Here is a 17,500-nt window from a genome sequence, read left to right as displayed (position 1 = left end):
ATAATAATAATAATAATAATAATAATAATAATAATAATAATAATAATAATAATAATAATAATAATAATAATAATAATAATAATAATAATAATAATAATAATAATAATGATGATGATGATGACAACAATGAATGAGCCCATAACAATTTGGGTTATCAGACCTGCAAGTAAGTATCCGTCGCTCGAGGCATATAGACGACCCCTCTATGAATGATTAAGCAACCCTTCCACTTCGATGCATGTCTGTGTTTCAGAGCGTGCCGACTAGTCGTAAATTTTTTTTTCGGTTGCAGAAATTATTCATTAAGTATGTAATCCAAATTCCGTTTGTTTCACCTGTTTGGGGTCAAGTAATTTTTAACAGTCTGGATGGCTGGCTGAGCCGAAAGCTTTCTGATTCAAAATATATATTTTTTTTTTTATCATTCTGGTTTGAAAAATTTCCGATTCGGAATTCTTTGACATCCGAAGTAATAATTAGATAGTGTGCGCTTTGCTAAGAAGCTCACAACTCATGGACATCGGAAGTACATGTTAGGGACGAACACAGAAAACGATGTGTAACCGTAAACGCTTATAGTCTAGTTAATACAGTTTAATGAGAATAACTCATAAACGTGGATGGCAAAAAAAAAAAAAAATGATGATGATGATGATGATGATGATGATGATGATGATGATGATGATGATGATGATGATGATAGGGTAGTAGTGGTGGCAGTGGTTGTATAGGTGGTACTAATAATGATGTTGATGTTAGCATCGCGTGATATATACATCTCTGAATATCTATTCATTTCAATGAGTTGAATTGAACTGGATTAAATATTGATGAATTAATGCATATTATAATTGAGCCTAACAATTCAGAGAAAGAAAATCACAAATTCTGTTTTACTTCATGTTGTATTATATTAGTGAAATCGAACTATGTCGTGTATGAATAGTAGGAGTAGGAGCACCTGTAAGTTCTGTTGACCGGTCATTGGGTTCAAGCATGGTTTAAACAGTGGTGGGTTCCAAATGATTGGCTGGGTCTGGACCAAGGGAACGGTGACCTCTTTGCTTGAAATAATGACATTATACCAAATTATAATCGGTTTAATAATGAAGGTAATGATGACATGATGTTTTATGATGACGACGACTGTGATGAGGATGAAGATGATGATGAATGATGATGAATGATGATGATGATGATGAGGATGAGGATGATGATGATGATGATGATGATGATGATGATGATGATGATGATGATGATGATGATGATGATGATGATGATGACAACAATGAATGAGCCCATAACAATTTGGGTTATCAGACCTGCAAGTAAGTATCCGTCGCTCGAGGCATATAGACGACCCCTCTATGAATGATTAAGCAACCCTTCCACTTCGATGCATGTCTGTGTTTCAGAGCGTGCCGACTAGTCGTAAATTTTTTTTTCGGTTGCAGAAATTATTCATTAAGTATGTAATCCAAATTCCGTTTGTTTCACCTGTTTGGGGTCAAGTAATTTTTAACAGTCTGGATGGCTGGCTGAGCCGAAAGCTTTCTGATTCAAAATATATATATTTTTTTTATCATTCTGGTTTGAAAAATTTCCGATTCGGAATTCTTTGACATCCGAAGTAATAATTAGATAGTGTGCGCTTTGCTAAGAAGCTCACAACTCATGGACATCGGAAGTACATGTTAGGGACGAACACAGAAAACGATGTGTAACCGTAAACGCTTATAGTCTAGTTAATACAGTTTAATGAGAATAACTCATAAACGTGGATGGCAAAAAAAAAAAATAAAAAATGATGATGATGATGATGATGATGATGATGATGATGATGATGATGATGATGAGGGATGATGATGATGATAGGGTAGTAGTGGTGGTAGTGGTTGTATAGGTGGTACTAATAATGATGTTGATGTTAGCATCGCGTGATATATACATCTCTGAATATCTATTCATTTCAATGAGTTGAATTGAACTGGATTAAATATTGATGAATTAATGGCATATTATAATTGAGCCTAACAATTCAGAGAAAGAAAATCACAAATTCTGTTCTTACTTCATGTTGTATTATATTAGATGAAATCGAACTATGTCGTGTATGAATAGTAGGAGTAGGAGCACCTGTAAGGTTCTGTTGACCGGTCATTGGGTTCAAGCACTGGTTTAAACAGTGGTGGGTTCCAAATTGATTTGGCCTGGGTCTGGACCCAAGGGGAACGGTGACCTCTTTGCTTGAAATAATGACCATTATACCAAATTATAATCGGTTTAATAATGAAGGTAATGATGACCATGATGTTTTATGATGACGACGACTGTGATGAGGATGAAGATGATGATGATGATGATGATGATGATGAGGATGAGGATGAGGATGAGGATGAAGATGATGATGATGATGATGAGGATGAGGATGAGGATGAAGATGATGATGATGATGATGATGATGATGATGATGATGATGATGATGATGATGATGATGATGATGATGATGACGATGATGTAAAATTAACGACGATGATGATGGATGTCGAAGAGAAATGTTTTTTGTCATTGTCCGTGCTCCTTGGCTTATTTTTCAATGTTAGTGACCGTTGACTTATTTATATATATCTTATTTTTTTTCTTTCTTGAAAAATTAATTTGATTGACTCGAATACTGGGTGGAGATTCTGACCTCCCATAGCGGGGAGGGGGGTCTATACTGTGTCTTCTATCCTCCTATGTCTGTTTTCCAACATGCTTTCTGTCTTGTCTTGTAATAGATTACTTGGTTTTGTCCTGGCCCAGGCCTGAGTCCTGGCTGGGAGGGAAAAGTCAAATGCATAGTTATTGTTTTGAGAGATGATATTTTTTTCCTTGTAAATCATCTCTCTGTTATGTATTGTTATATTTATTTTTAATGTATAACGTAAGAATCTGAGTGTATTCCTCTTTGTTGGATTTTGTGCTTGTGTCCGGATGAGACTTATAGGTGATCTCAAGCTAAGTACATTGGTGGTATGCTCTTGGAATCTACATCTGATCCCTATTGTTCCCAGTTCCCCTTTGTCTTACGTTCTCTTGGGTGCTTTAATTGTAATTCTAGAACTTTTTACGATCCCATTTTCTTCCTTTTTACTGGCGCTGATATGACCTAAATGTGTTGCAGCGCCGGAAAACCCTTAAAAAAAACAAACCAAAAAAACCCCCCAAAAAACATTGACTCGAATTGCTACAAATGTACAAAAAAATACATCTGTCTTTTATTGATAGGACATTATATAACTCATTGAATTGTCAAAGATGTAGATAAGTATATTGATGTAAAAATCATAATATTGTGTTACGGAAGACATCTCTATAGATAGTATGCGCTTGGCTAAGAAACTCATAACATTGCCATCCGGAAGTAGTATAACGAAGCAACACATAAAACTGTGTGTATCCATGAACGTTTATAGTCAGGTTAATACAGTTCAGTGAGCATTACTCATAAACGCGGATGGCAAAAAACAATAACAAAGACATGAGTGACGTCATCTTCGAACTACTATACAAATCCATGAGGGGGACACATTAAAAACAAACAAACAGGCAACCAATCATCAAGGCTTCCTGTTGTATGTGGGTGCAGCAGTTGGACTGAGATTATGACAAAAGTGAATCTCTCTCTCTCTCTCTCTCTCTCTCTCTCTCTCTCTCTCTCTCTCTCTCTCTCTCCCTCTCCCTCTCCCTCTCTCTCTCTCTCTCTCTCTCTCTCTCTCTCTCTCTGTTTATTATACTTTAAAATTTTTTTGTTCGTTTGTTGTTTGTTGTTGCTATTTTTTTTTTTAATGTGAGAGTTTAGCTGGAGGTTTTAAAAGTTAAAAGCTTGTCAAACACTTGTGGGCATGGATTTGTGTGTGTGTGTGTGTGTGTGTGTGTGTGTGTGTGTGTATATGTGTGTGTGCGCGCGCGTGGGTGTTGATACCACTCAAGATATGAATCCATTAGCAAGATAAGCATTGGCCCACGGAAGTAACAGAGCAACTATTATTTCTTATTTCCTTCGTTTCTAAATAAATAAGAGATTTAAAAATTATTTTTCTTTTTAATTTTAGACATTGCAGAAGAGATGGAAAAGGGACTGGCAGCCTTTGGGTTGTCGACGTTTCGAGAAGGTCAAGAAATAAGTATCTCAAGAATTTTACAGGGTGAGTGAGACTCAGTTGTTATTTCTTTGTATGTTGTCAAGACGGTTGTCTCTGTGGCTCCCCCCCCCCCCTCCCTATGTTATTACCTTCGTCAAATCCAGCTTCTGTTCATCTTATTTCTGCTCTTTAGTAGGATCCAATAGTCTGATGTCACGTCCACCCAGCAACGAGTAGCTTGGTTCTAAACAAGGAAAATCTGTACTTTTTATTATTCATGATGGCTAGAGCTTTTTACATGTCATGTGATCAGAATTTATAAAAGTCAAAACATGATCAGAGTTATAATGTTTTTCTCCTCTGGATTCACTTTCATGCTCGTTGGAGAAATATTTCATATTTCACATCGCCATTGTTCTGATAGTTTAGAACCAGTTATTATGTTACTATGCGTCATTACGAGGGAAGTGACGTCACGACTGTTGAAGCCTCTTTCAGAAATTCATGAGCATTTTGTATAAATTAAAACATTGAAAATGAAAGTTTGGTACCAAGCTAAATAATTTTCAGGAAAATTATGTTCTGTTTGATAATAATGCTCAATTCTTTATCGTATTGGTTTCAGGTCAGTCTACCTTGGTAGTTTTAGCCACGGGCGGAGGGAAAAGCCTGTGCTACCAGCTCCCGGCATTCCTCTATGGACAACACCTCAAGGCCATGACATTGGTCGTCTCCCCATTAGTTTCGCTTATGGAGGATCAGGTACTTTCACTGCTGCTAAACTGCAGTGCTCTAGAAAATGCAATATTTAAAAATTTGGCCAGAAAACTCGTCCTTCAAATATCGGTCGATTTAAATGACCCTCATCTTGGCAAAAACTCTCAAACCTGGGACTTTGGGGAAGTCCCAGGTTTGAGAGTTTTTGCCAAGATGAGGGTCATTTAAATCGACTGATATTTGAAGGACGAGTTTTCTGGCCAAATTTTTAAATTTGGGTTTTTTTCCAGAGTACGGCAGTATAGTCGTTCATGATGCTGTATATTAGCATAGTTGTCTCTTTCTCTTCCCTCACTTTTGCCACCACTGAATCACCATACCTAGCGTCACATCTTTCCTATACAGCCCCTCCCCACCCTTCTCCTCTTTTTGAACTGAGGCATTGGAAGCACTGCCATCATCGTCTTCGTCGTCGTCGTCATCATCGTCGTCATCATCATCATCATTATCATCATCATCATCATCATCATCATCATCATCTGTAAGAGAGTAAGCCTATGCAAAAGGTTATCTAAGAAATTTGGTGCAAAACTGTCAATTATATATATCAGCAAATGGGTTTAGTGAGTACATAGTGCAGGCATATCAGTTAAGCTTGGTCAGTGCATGACACGTGTGGGCAGTTTTATGTCCAAGCTATTTGAGACGCATGACACGTGTGCGCAGTTTTATGTCCAGGTTACTTGAGACCGTTTGTGTCAAAGTTACTGGACAGGTTATCATGTTGAGTACTATTTAATCAATCATTCTTAAATTGGTTTAGGGGTGTTGAAACAGGTGAAAGGGGCATTTATCAAAATAATGTTATATCATAAAAGGCGGGGTTTAACATCAATATGTAGGAATTGACGTTTCAGGTTTGATTATGATTTGGTCTTACTCTTAGGGGTTGGATTATAGACTGACAGGGAACTGTCAATAACTGCAAGGGGGCGTGGAAACAATGGAACTGTGGGTAAAATTTTGATAGGGATAAAAGAGGATGTTTCGAGGAAAACGGGATGATTATTCTGATTCTACCTTTTGATTGAGGATTCAACTTGACCATGAGCTGCACACTTTAAACCTTTTGTGCTCACCATCATTTATTTGCTTTTACGAACTTAGAAATATTCCACGTATATTGAAAATGGTTACTTAGGCAAACTGACTTTACATGTGGACTGATTTTACGGATTTGGAATTTATGAAACTGATTGAATTATGACCATGCTATTGATTTGGATTTGGAATTTATCATGATTTGGATTTTGAATTTATCACAAACAAATAAAACTGTAAGAAATGAAACTTGGAATCTGGACTTTTATTTGAATGTCTTGATATTGTGCATTCAATTATCATCACCGGCCCTTGAACTCTTTCGTCATTATTAACATCTACAACACAACGCAAAGGATAATACTACCATCTATCAAAAACACCACTATACGATCATAAGCCATTACATATGTGTGCAACTACCCCACATTATGTATCTAATTTGGTGCCGTGACCAGGATTCTTATATATGTTATTTGGTGGCGTGATACCAGGATGTAAAGATGTTATTATTCCGAACCATGGATACACAAGAAATGTATATTGTTGCAGTGTTAACATCTATTGAAGTTTTTGTGAGACTCGAATTTTGAAGTGAAAAATTGTGAACAGATAGGAAAATAGTTTTATTTGGGAAAGAAAATGAATATCAATTTTGAAGGTGAAGTAGTGGAATTATTTTGTATTGAAATATGAAAAAAAAAATATTGAAATTATAGATGATTCCTAAAATTCTGACAAAAGACGATATTTAAAAAAAAAATAAATATACTAAATAATATTTAAATTAAGAGTCACAGATAGAAAAGGAAATTTTAAAAAAATATAGATATATAGGGCAATATTTATATTCAAAAAGTGAAAACAATATATTATAGAACGGCAAAATAATAATAATAATAATAAAAATAATAATAATAATAATAATAATAATAATAATAATAATAATAATAATAATAATAATAATAATAATAATAATAATAATAATAATAATAATAATAATAATAATAATAATAATGCATTGATGCTATACGTATTTTATTTAATTAAAAAGAAGAGAGGGAGAGATGAAAATAAAAATTGCAGAATTTAAATGAATATTTTAGTGCGTTTTATTTTCAAAATAAATGAAAATGCGTTTACTTACAAGCAAGCGTTTCGGAATAAATCTTCGAATATTAATTTGTACCGTTAATGGCAATGTTTTGTTAATATCAGTAACAAAGATGTGTCGATTTTTATTTCAATTTTTGTATGTTACTGTTGGAATTACATAAACAGTTGGTCCATTATTTAATGTTGTTACGTTTTATTTTCTGTCAAAATGACTCAAGAAGACGATGGCAATAACAACACGTCAATTAGAAGTTTTGATAATTGAAAAATGTCTTATGGTATTTATTGTTATATTACAACATCATTGATTATATTTTTCTCCCGTCGGTAGGGATGAATTGGTAGGTTGATCTTGACTCTTTGAGATTCATGGGTTCATGACAAAGAGCAAAGTTTTATACTGTATCTGTTTGTTTTCTTGGTAATAAATGTGTGGTTAACGCAGCCAAGTAATCGACAACAGAGCTAATTATATATTTGTAATGAGAAATGGCGTTATAATAGATTACATGAGACATTTTGATTTTATCACTGAAAATTAAGTTGAGTCACTATGAGTCAATCGTTGTTTTGTTTTGTTTTGAAACGCGTTTCATCGTGATTTTTAAAAGGAGACATATTCTCATAATAACGGAATAACGACTTTTGGTTTAAAGTCGGAGAATTAAAAGCAGATAATACAAAAAAATGACGGAGTATCAATTATTATGAAAGACTGATGTCTTTTAATTGGAGTTAAAATGTTATTACGGAAGAATAACAAAATATTGAAAATGCATTATCATGTCAAGTGAGCTGATAACATTTGTGACACAAGTGGTTAACTTGTTAAGAATCAGCGAATTATAAGTAACCCATATGGTAAAATGCTGTAAATGCATATTGGGTAAATAAGCGCAGTGATGTAAGACGCGGTAATTAAAGTGCACACGATTTAAATTACGAGACGCAGGAATGAGGCGTTCGGGAATATTTTATTTTGCGTTTGATTAAAGCGCATTGTTTAACATTATGAAATGATACAGAAGGCGGATAATTTTTATAAATACGATGCGCGTGGTTAAAGCGCACACAATTATCAATGCTATATTAAGAGGCGCGAGATAACGTCGCAATGAGTTATATGAATATTTTTATAAGCCGAGAGCAAAGGTGCGAGACATTGAATTTTTATTGAGCAGAGTGTATATTGTTACTGCGAATATTTTGATTATCATCTTTTTTCTCTATCAATTTGCTGTTGTAATTGTAATCAATATTTACTGCGTGGTTTGAATTTAACATTTATATCATAAAGTGTGTAACTGAGTTGAAGAAGAAGTTATGTTCAATTGTCAAATCTTAAGTGTGTAATCAATCGGCAATCAGTTGAAATGGTAGGAAGTGCTACGATAACATAAACAAAATCATATTTCATTAAATTAGGGATTTTCTAAGGGGAATAATTCGAGTTAATCAAAGGCAGAAGTAGTGTTTGCACTAAAACATGATACAGTCATCACGAAAGAGGACACTTGCAACCATCAGTCATAACGGGAACGCTGATGACAACGACAGAGGCAACTCAAACACAACCACAACATAGGTCGGGAAATGTCCTAATCCCTTTGGTCTATCCACGAATACCTTGAAATGGAGTAAGCATCTCGACAAAACACTACGTCATTGATACGTCCAGAATCAACACAATCTACAGACTACAAACTACACAGCAACCTCAATTACATCGTACCTTTCAACTTATACAAACTTGACAGAATTCATAAAATAATATCTGTATCAACACAGATTTCTTCCATGAACCTTTTTATATTTACATTCTTTATTGAACAATTGGATTACTTGTATTTACTTCTACAACAACAATACCCAACGATGTACGATGTCAATAATTACATAAACGTTCAAGATACGATTGTTTTTACAAAATGATGTCCAATTGTGAACAATACTACTTCCTTCATATACAGTGGTGAGCGTATTCAAATTTAAACTTATGTCAATATACAAGTGTGCAGCACCCATATCTACAACTTATAAACATTGAATATTATAATAAAGCCTGTCTTAGTATCATTGTAAAAGATAAAGGCTATATATGTATATAAGACAATGCAGGAAAAAGTATCGCAAAACGCCACATGAGCGATTTCCTTGGATTCATTATCGTATGATATTCAACAACCTGCGTTCAAATAACGAAAATATTGTTGACCTTATTCGACCCTACTACATAGTCTACTAGACTACGTTATTGTTACATCCTTTACCTGGTGTGTGGACTCACATCACCCACCGGAACTCTGCAAGATTACATCATCTACCTGGTGATTGGACTCACGTCACCCACCGGTACTCTACAGATTACATCATCTACCTGGTGTGTACTCACATGCCACCTCATCAAAACTCGATCAACAAACACAGACAATTACAACACACGACCTCTGTCGACTACTACACACGAACTCTTTGTCAACACATGGCTGAGTTCACAACTTTCTTTTGACTTGCTGGATAAGTCAAACTTCATTTAAATTCAAGATCTCGCACACAGTTAATCTTGAATTTTTACAATTTCATCTACAATGAGATTCAACGTATTCACAAGACAACCACAAATGTCTACGAGGAGAATCGACCCAGATGCCGGAGATGAATGGATTACAGCGACGTCACAAGACCAAGAAACAACCCAACAGGTTAAGCATACGTTTGCTACCTGTAGAGTCTTTTTTCGTCCCAAATTCAAAAGACTCGAACAAATACAACACACTAATTGCAAAAGTTGGTCACTTTAGTAACAGCCCACAATCACATACTATGTTAGATTTTACTTATTTAGTTATTTACACTGTACTAAATATGAATAAGTCGGACAGACTAATGACTGATTATTTACAAACACTAAATATGTGATGTGAACAAGCCGGACAGACTATTGTTTGATTATTTATTCAACGCTAAATATTTGAATGTGAAGACATTATTGTGATAATTCTAAGACATTTACAGAGGAAAAAGTTTTTAATTAATTAACAATAAATAAAGTGAATTTATGACACTTGGGCTATGCAGTGACCACAACACACATAACAATGCAACACGTAGACTTGATGCAAACACCTCAACTCTTATAGTTGATATATTTTTTTCATTACATGACAACTCATTCTAAATGGAAACAATGACTAATTAACAATTACTGACCATTTTACAAGATGACCATTCTCGAAACGAACGGATTACTAAGAAATGTGACCTCTGATGGATGACCACAAAGAACAATTTGATTTCAATGTAGTTGTAAACTACACCGTCGTGACTTAAAAAGCTTAAAAACTGAAACATCAACAATGAACAATGAATGATAATAACTTCAACTTGAATTTTAAAAGGATGATAATGTTATTATTATGATTTATTTTTAAATATTTTTTTATTACTAATTGAAATATAATTCTTCGTATTTGAATCTAGATGTCTATGAAATATTATTTGTACCACATATTATAAGTTGGAATTAATGTAATAATGTTGTTTCAATGGAATCATACAATATAAGGGAATATACAAGGTATTGGTTTTGAGATGACAGTAAATGAGTAGACATACATGGAAGCTGAGATTATCACCCATGTCGTATAGAGTTGAATTTGAGATTGAATAAGATAACGTGAGTATATCACAAATGGAAATTGAACCATCCTTTTTCACGCAATAATATGTATGTGTGATGGGATATGACGAGAATTAAACACTTTTATTGCTATGAAGATGGAATTTAAGGTGAAAAGATACTTTTTCTTTGAATTTTTAAATAAATGATATCTTACTGTCGATGTTGTAATACTTTAAAAAAGTTTAATCGATAAATATAAATGTTTTAATCAATTTTGGTGTTGGTAAATCTAAATTTTAATCTCTTTTTGATAGATTTGATGTTGTAATTTGAAAGAAAAAAGAATCTATAATCGATATATATCTATTTAGATGTTGTAATCAAATTTGATGTTTGTGAATTTAATACTTTAAAACCTATAATCGATATATATCTATCTAGATGTTGTAATCAAAATTGATGTTTGTGAATTTAATACTTTAAAACCTATAATCGATATATATGAATGTTGTAATCAACTTTGGTGTTTTTGAATTTAAAGTTTAAAGTTGTTAAATGTTTAACTGGTATAAGTATTTGTCATTTTAAAAAATATAGACTATTTCTTACATTTGTTTATTGCATTTTAGTTCGACATTAGATATATATTTAATCTCTTACTGTTATTTTTTTAATTGAAATTGTTTTAAGTCAATTTAAATTCTAAGAAAGGGGCGTATGTAAGAGAGTAAGCCTATGCAAAAGGTTATCTAAGAAATTTGGTGCAAAACTGTCAATTATATATATCAGCAAATGGGTTTAGTGAGTACATAGTGCAGGCATATCAGTTAAGCTTGGTCAGTGCATGACACGTGTGGGCAGTTTTATGTCCAAGCTATTTGAGACGCATGACACGTGTGCGCAGTTTTATGTCCAGGTTACTTGAGACCGTTTGTGTCAAAGTTACTGGACAGGTTATCATGTTGAGTACTATTTAATCAATCATTCTTAAATTGGTTTAGGGGTGTTGAAACAGGTGAAAGGGGCATTTATCAAAATAATGTTATATCATAAAAGGCGGGGTTTAACATCAATATGTAGGAATTGACGTTTCAGGTTTGATTATGATTTGGTCTTACTCTTAGGGGTTGGATTATAGACTGACAGGGAACTGTCAATAACTGCAAGGGGGCGTGGAAACAATGGAACTGTGGGTAAAATTTTGATAGGGATAAAAGAGGATGTTTCGAGGAAAACGGGATGATTATTCTGATTCTACCTTTTGATTGAGGATTCAACTTGACCATGAGCTGCACACTTTAAACCTTTTGTGCTCACCATCATTTATTTGCTTTTACGAACTTAGAAATATTCCACGTATATTGAAAATGGTTACTTAGGCAAACTGACTTTACATGTGGACTGATTTTACGGATTTGGAATTTATGAAACTGATTGAATTATGACCATGCTATTTGATTTGGATTTGGAATTTATCATGATTTGGATTTTGAATTTATCACAAACAAATAAAACTGTAAGAAATGAAACTTGGAATCTGGACTTTTATTTGAATGTCTTGATATTGTGCATTCAATTATCATCACCGGCCCTTGAACTCTTTCGTCATTATTAACATCTACAACACAACGCAAAGGATAATACTACCATCTATCAAAAACACCACTATACGATCACAAGCCATTACATATGTGTGCAACTACCCCACACATCATCATCATCATCATCATCATCATCAACATCCTCCTCTTTGTCGTCATCGCCGTCCTCATCATTATCATCCTCCTCCTCCTCATCCTCATCTTCATCATCATCATCATCATCATCGTTTATTTAAGATGAATATCTTCCTCTGTTTCCCTTTTGCAAATGACTCATTTGATTTAGATTTCTTGAGGCTTTTGCCATAAGCATAAAGAATTAGTCTTCGTGTATTTCCGTGAAACTGAGCATACACACAAATATTCTAAAGGCTATGTGCTCTTGTGGTATGACACTCGCTTTCATATCGGAAGGTCCTGAGATAGTTGAGTCCTTGGGAAAAGGCTCTTTACTCACATTCTCTCAGCGTACTCACATGTAAAATGAGTACCTGTCCGTTAACAGCGGGAAAAAAATATAATATCATCTAACAGGCGTCGTGTCTCATTCTACTTGTTACGTGTTGCTGTTGGTCACGGACCCCTTGTACAGCGCTTTGAGGTACGTTTAGTGGATATTGCGCTATATAGGGAATGAGATTAGCGGAAGAGTAGCGTCCCTTGATTGGACGTCACCGGCGGAAAGTTATTTGTAAACAAACCAACTACAGGCCAAGGGTTCCAAATACAACATTTATTATTCCTATTTCTGTACAAAAATGCATATCATAATCAACGTAGATCTTTTCTTTAGTCTTCTCCATTATAAAATGTTAACAAAATATGATGTAGACTACAAATTAAAAATAAAAGATGTTGATAGATAATACAATACGATGAGACAGTCTTCCTAAACTTACTGAATTTTTTTGGCGTTTTACAAAAAAAAAAAAAAAAAACAAAAAAAAAAAAAAAAAATGAATTCTCTCCTTACCGACCATTTTCTGGATTTTTATACCCATCATACCCGTACCCCTACTCGTCATACCCATCCATCATACGTTGTTTTTTTTTAACAACTCAAAAGGAGTACGTACATCGATGCTATACATACTTTTGTTTAGTAAAGCAAGCTGTGCCGCATAGAAAGGAGTTCTTATAACTAAACCAAAAATATGTCTTCAAATTTTGTGATGGACAAAATTTAGTGAGAAATATGTTGGTTGTATCGTAACGAATGTGACGATTTTCCTGTAGTTGGTAAGGAGAGGGTTAAAGATGCTATCCTACTTATCTATGTCAGGTGACTGGCTTACCACCCGGAGTCAATAGTCATTGGGAGGTGTCTGTACTCTGGAATGTCGAAAGCACAACGGGACAGCGTGTTGGCCGCCATTAAAGATGGCGACGTGCACTTCCTGTTGGTCTCACCGGAAGTCTCATAATTTTAGGCCGTCGTATCGGAATGTCCTGGGATAGTTGAGTCCTTGGAAAAAGCTCTTTACTCACATTCTCTCACCGTAATCAAATGTAAAATGAGTACCTGGTCGTTAACATCGAAAAAAAAAATATCATCTAACACGCGTCGTGTCACGTCTCGTTCTACATCTTACGTGTTGCTATTGGTCACGGACCCTTTATAAAGCGCTTTGGGGACGCTCAGTGAATATTGCGCTATATAAAAGCTCTTTTTATAAAAAAGATTCTATCCTACTTATCTATCTCAGGTGACTGGCTTACCACCCGGAGTCAAAGGAAGGTGTCTGCACTCCGGAATGACGAAGGCACAACAGGACAGCGTGTTGGCCGCCATTAAAGATGGCGACGTGCACTTCCTGCTGGTCTCACCGGAAGCCGTCGTGGCGGGGGGCGGGACGTCGAGCAACAAGAATACCAAGAGCACGAGCTGCCTCCCGCCCCCGAGTGGAATGCCTCCGATCGCCTTTGCCTGTATTGACGAGGCCCACTGCTTGTCCGAATGGTCTCACAATTTCAGGCCGTCGTATTTAAGAGTCTGTAAGGTAAGGGTAATAATAATAATAATAATAATAATAATAATAATAATAATAATAATAATAAGAATAAGAATAAGAATAATAATAATAATAATAATAATAATAATAACTTCAAAACCAAATTGACGTTCTCTCTGTAAGGTGACGTCCAATCAAGGGACGCTACTCTTCCGCTAATCTCATTCCCTATAGCGCAATGTCCACTAAACGTACTCAAAGCGCTTTATAAGGGGGTCCCTGGACAACAGCCACATTTAACATGTAGAACGGGACGTGACGCCTGTTTGTCGGACAGATGCAACGCTGTTAACGGCCAGGTACTCATTTTACACCTGAATACGGTGAGAGGATGTGAGTACTTACTTATCCAAACCAGCGACCACCTGAGCTCTAGCCCTTCGGTCTTGTGCCATGTCTTGTAGAAGTTAGACGTCTTTTGTAGTTGTTCCAGGTGACTATAAAGTAGAGGATGTGAGTAAAGAGTCTTTCCCAAGGACTCAATATTTATGCGCCGAGTGAAGCTTGATCCCATGACCTCCCGATCCGAAAGCGAGTGTCATACCACAAGACCACATAGCCGTCTTCTTCTTCTTCTTCTTCTTCGTTCCCGTCACGTCACATGGTCAGTCCGGTCTGGTGAATGAAGCCCACAGTGGTACTGAGGTCGTCCTCACTGCCGTACAGCTTCTTTGAGTATGGGGTTGGGTCAGGCCAGAAGTTCCTTCTCAACTGGTTGTACCTTGGACATTCCATTAGGACATGATGTCCATTTTCATTTTCAAGTCCGCAGTCACATTGTCCAGAGGCACCTGCTCGGACATCCTCCACATATGTTCCTTTAACTGGTTGTGTCCAGTTCTCAGTCTGAAGATGATGACCTGTTCCTTTCTGTCGAGCACCTTGATTGGGTCATTCATGTTGTATTCTGGGTGCTTCTCTCTCCATCTCTGAGACTGGATAAATTTGGCCATTTTGTTAATTTCTCCTGTTGAGTACGTTGGGGAGGGTTGCTGCATGCGACAGCCTGCCTTTGCCAGTTGGTCAGCGATCTGATTTCCAAGTACCCACAGTGTCCTGGAATCCACTGCAGTACAATGTTGGTAAACTTGCTTAGCTTCATGAGGTCTTCCACCAAGGCGTCTATATCATCCGCAAAGGATCATTATATCCTCCAGAATTTTCTTAGCATCTGTTAAAATCACTATGTGTCTTGGTTTTTCATTTTCTGAGAGGATTTGCTTAACAGCTTCATGGATTGCATCTGCCTCTGACTTGTAGATTGAAGTGCGAGTACCAGTCGGTTTGCTGATCTCCTTTTGTTGACCATTTGTGTACTCGATGTGCATTCCCAGGCCCCCGCACGTGTGTTCTTTATTGCATGAACCATCGGTATGGATTCTTGTCCATTTTTTTTCAGGGTAGTTTTGATCTATGCACTTCTGTACAGACTTCTTAATTTCTTCGCCGTGTTTTTGTTTTGTTGAAATGTCACCAACGGAAGTCTTGATTTTCAAGTGATTTTTGCCTTTTCCAAATTAGTACTCTGATATTTGCTTTGCATTTTTGGATCATTATTTCGTCAAGTTCGTGATCTTTTTCAATTTGCTGGGCTCTTTCAATAAAGTGTGATCTTTTCAGCCGTCTAGTTTTCTTTTGTTGCGCTCTAGCGTGAAGAGGCTGATCTGTCATTGCTTTCACGTCTGTGTATTGTTTCAAAATTTTTGATTCCCTTCTTTCTGATAGAGATGTAAGTCCTGTTATGGTTTCCATTGCATGTATCGGTGTCGATTTCATTCCTCCACTTATTATCCTCATGTTGCTGTTTTGCACAGTTTTTCCATTTGAGTTTTGGATCAGTTTCCCCATGCAGATATCCCGTATTCTAGCGCTGGTCTCACAACATAGCCGTCTATAACCCTTCAATTGTCCTCTAGTTTGAGACCAAATAGATGACCCATTTCTTGTCCCTTTTGAGGATATTTTAAGTTAAGGATACGCCCTCTCTCTCTCTCACTCTCTCTCTCTCCCTCTCTCTCTCTCTCTCTCTCTCCCTCTCGTTCTCTCTCTCTCCCTCTCGCGCTCTCTCTCTCCCCCTCTCGCTCTCTCTCTCCCCCTCTCGCTCTCTCTCCCCCCCCCTCTCTCTCTCTCTCTCTCCCTCTCTCTCTCCCTCTTTATCTCTTTCTCTCTCTTTAGTTTAATGTCTCTCCAATCACTCACCCCGTGCGCTTACATAAGAGACAACAGTTTATAATATTCTAATTTTCTTTTTTTGTTTGTTTTAGTCGTAGATGTGTTTAGGATAGCAAATAATAGAGTAAAAATATAATTCGACGAAGGTCCTGAGTGTTGGAGAGGCTCCTTTTGTTTTTCTCGACCAAATCAAATAGGCTTCAATAGTCGTGACGTCACCTCCCTCTTAGTAACGCAATTTAACTTAGTAGCTTGTTCTGAACTATCGGAACAATGGCGGACGCCCTTATGAAATACTTCTCTGACGAGCATAAAAGATTATCCAGAGGAGAAAAAACATTATAAATCTGATCATATTTTGACTTTTATACATTCTGACGACATACATGATGAAAAACGTCTAGCCAGCCTGAAGAATAAAAAGTACCGACTTTCTTTGTTTAGAACCAAGCTACTCGTTGCTGGGCGGACGTGACATCAGACTATTGCATCATATTTTGTCATGCCGTACGCAGCGGCTTTAATTTTCTCTATCTTCCAATGTTTAGAACACAACACTTATTGATTTAGTGTTTCCTGGGTGTCTTGTAATAATGTAATCAAATTATAGTTTTGCAAAAGTCGTATAGGATTGTTTGTCTGTTATTGTAAACCGACACAATATGTTGCGTGAACATGAAAAGGAAGTAAAGTACTTTTTAAAAGTAAAATGGAAGAAAATGAGATAGTAAACACACACATACACACACAAACAGACACAGACATAAACACCCTCTTTGCAACTACAAACCACCATAATAATCTCGCCAACAAAACATCACAGGAAATACGAAACAATACACACTCATAAACAGCAATAACGGTTACACTTCCCGTAGAATGCCGTAGCGGCATGAAACAGTTCTGTAGAATTTAACCTTAGTTCGATTTTAGAATATATATATATATATATATATATATATATATATATATATATATATATATATATATATATATATATATATATATATATCTATCTATCTATCTATCTAT

At 35.8% G+C, this 17,500-nt stretch overlaps 1 protein-coding gene across 1 annotated transcript in view; it reads left to right on the top strand.

The window, feature by feature from the left end:
- The window catches only part of LOC144976670 (ATP-dependent DNA helicase Q4-like), a gene marked incomplete in the record, with an annotated part of 482,011 nt that overhangs the window by 80,770 nt on the left and 383,741 nt on the right, over positions 1-17,500 (top strand). The window contains 3 exon segments of the mRNA XM_078921001.1: positions 4,098-4,190; positions 4,753-4,889; positions 13,991-14,284. Of these exon segments, the coding sequence (XP_078777127.1) occupies positions 4,098-4,190; positions 4,753-4,889; positions 13,991-14,284 (524 nt within the window).

Source organism: Berghia stephanieae, chromosome 7, assembly GCF_034508935.2.
Source record: "Berghia stephanieae isolate SIO BIC M18660-M18661 chromosome 7, UCSD_Bste_1.3, whole genome shotgun sequence".
Classification (NCBI taxonomy): Eukaryota; Metazoa; Mollusca; class Gastropoda; order Nudibranchia; family Aeolidiidae; genus Berghia; species Berghia stephanieae.
Note: the sequence above shows the minus strand (reverse complement) of the source record. Positions and strands in the feature narration are given on the sequence as shown.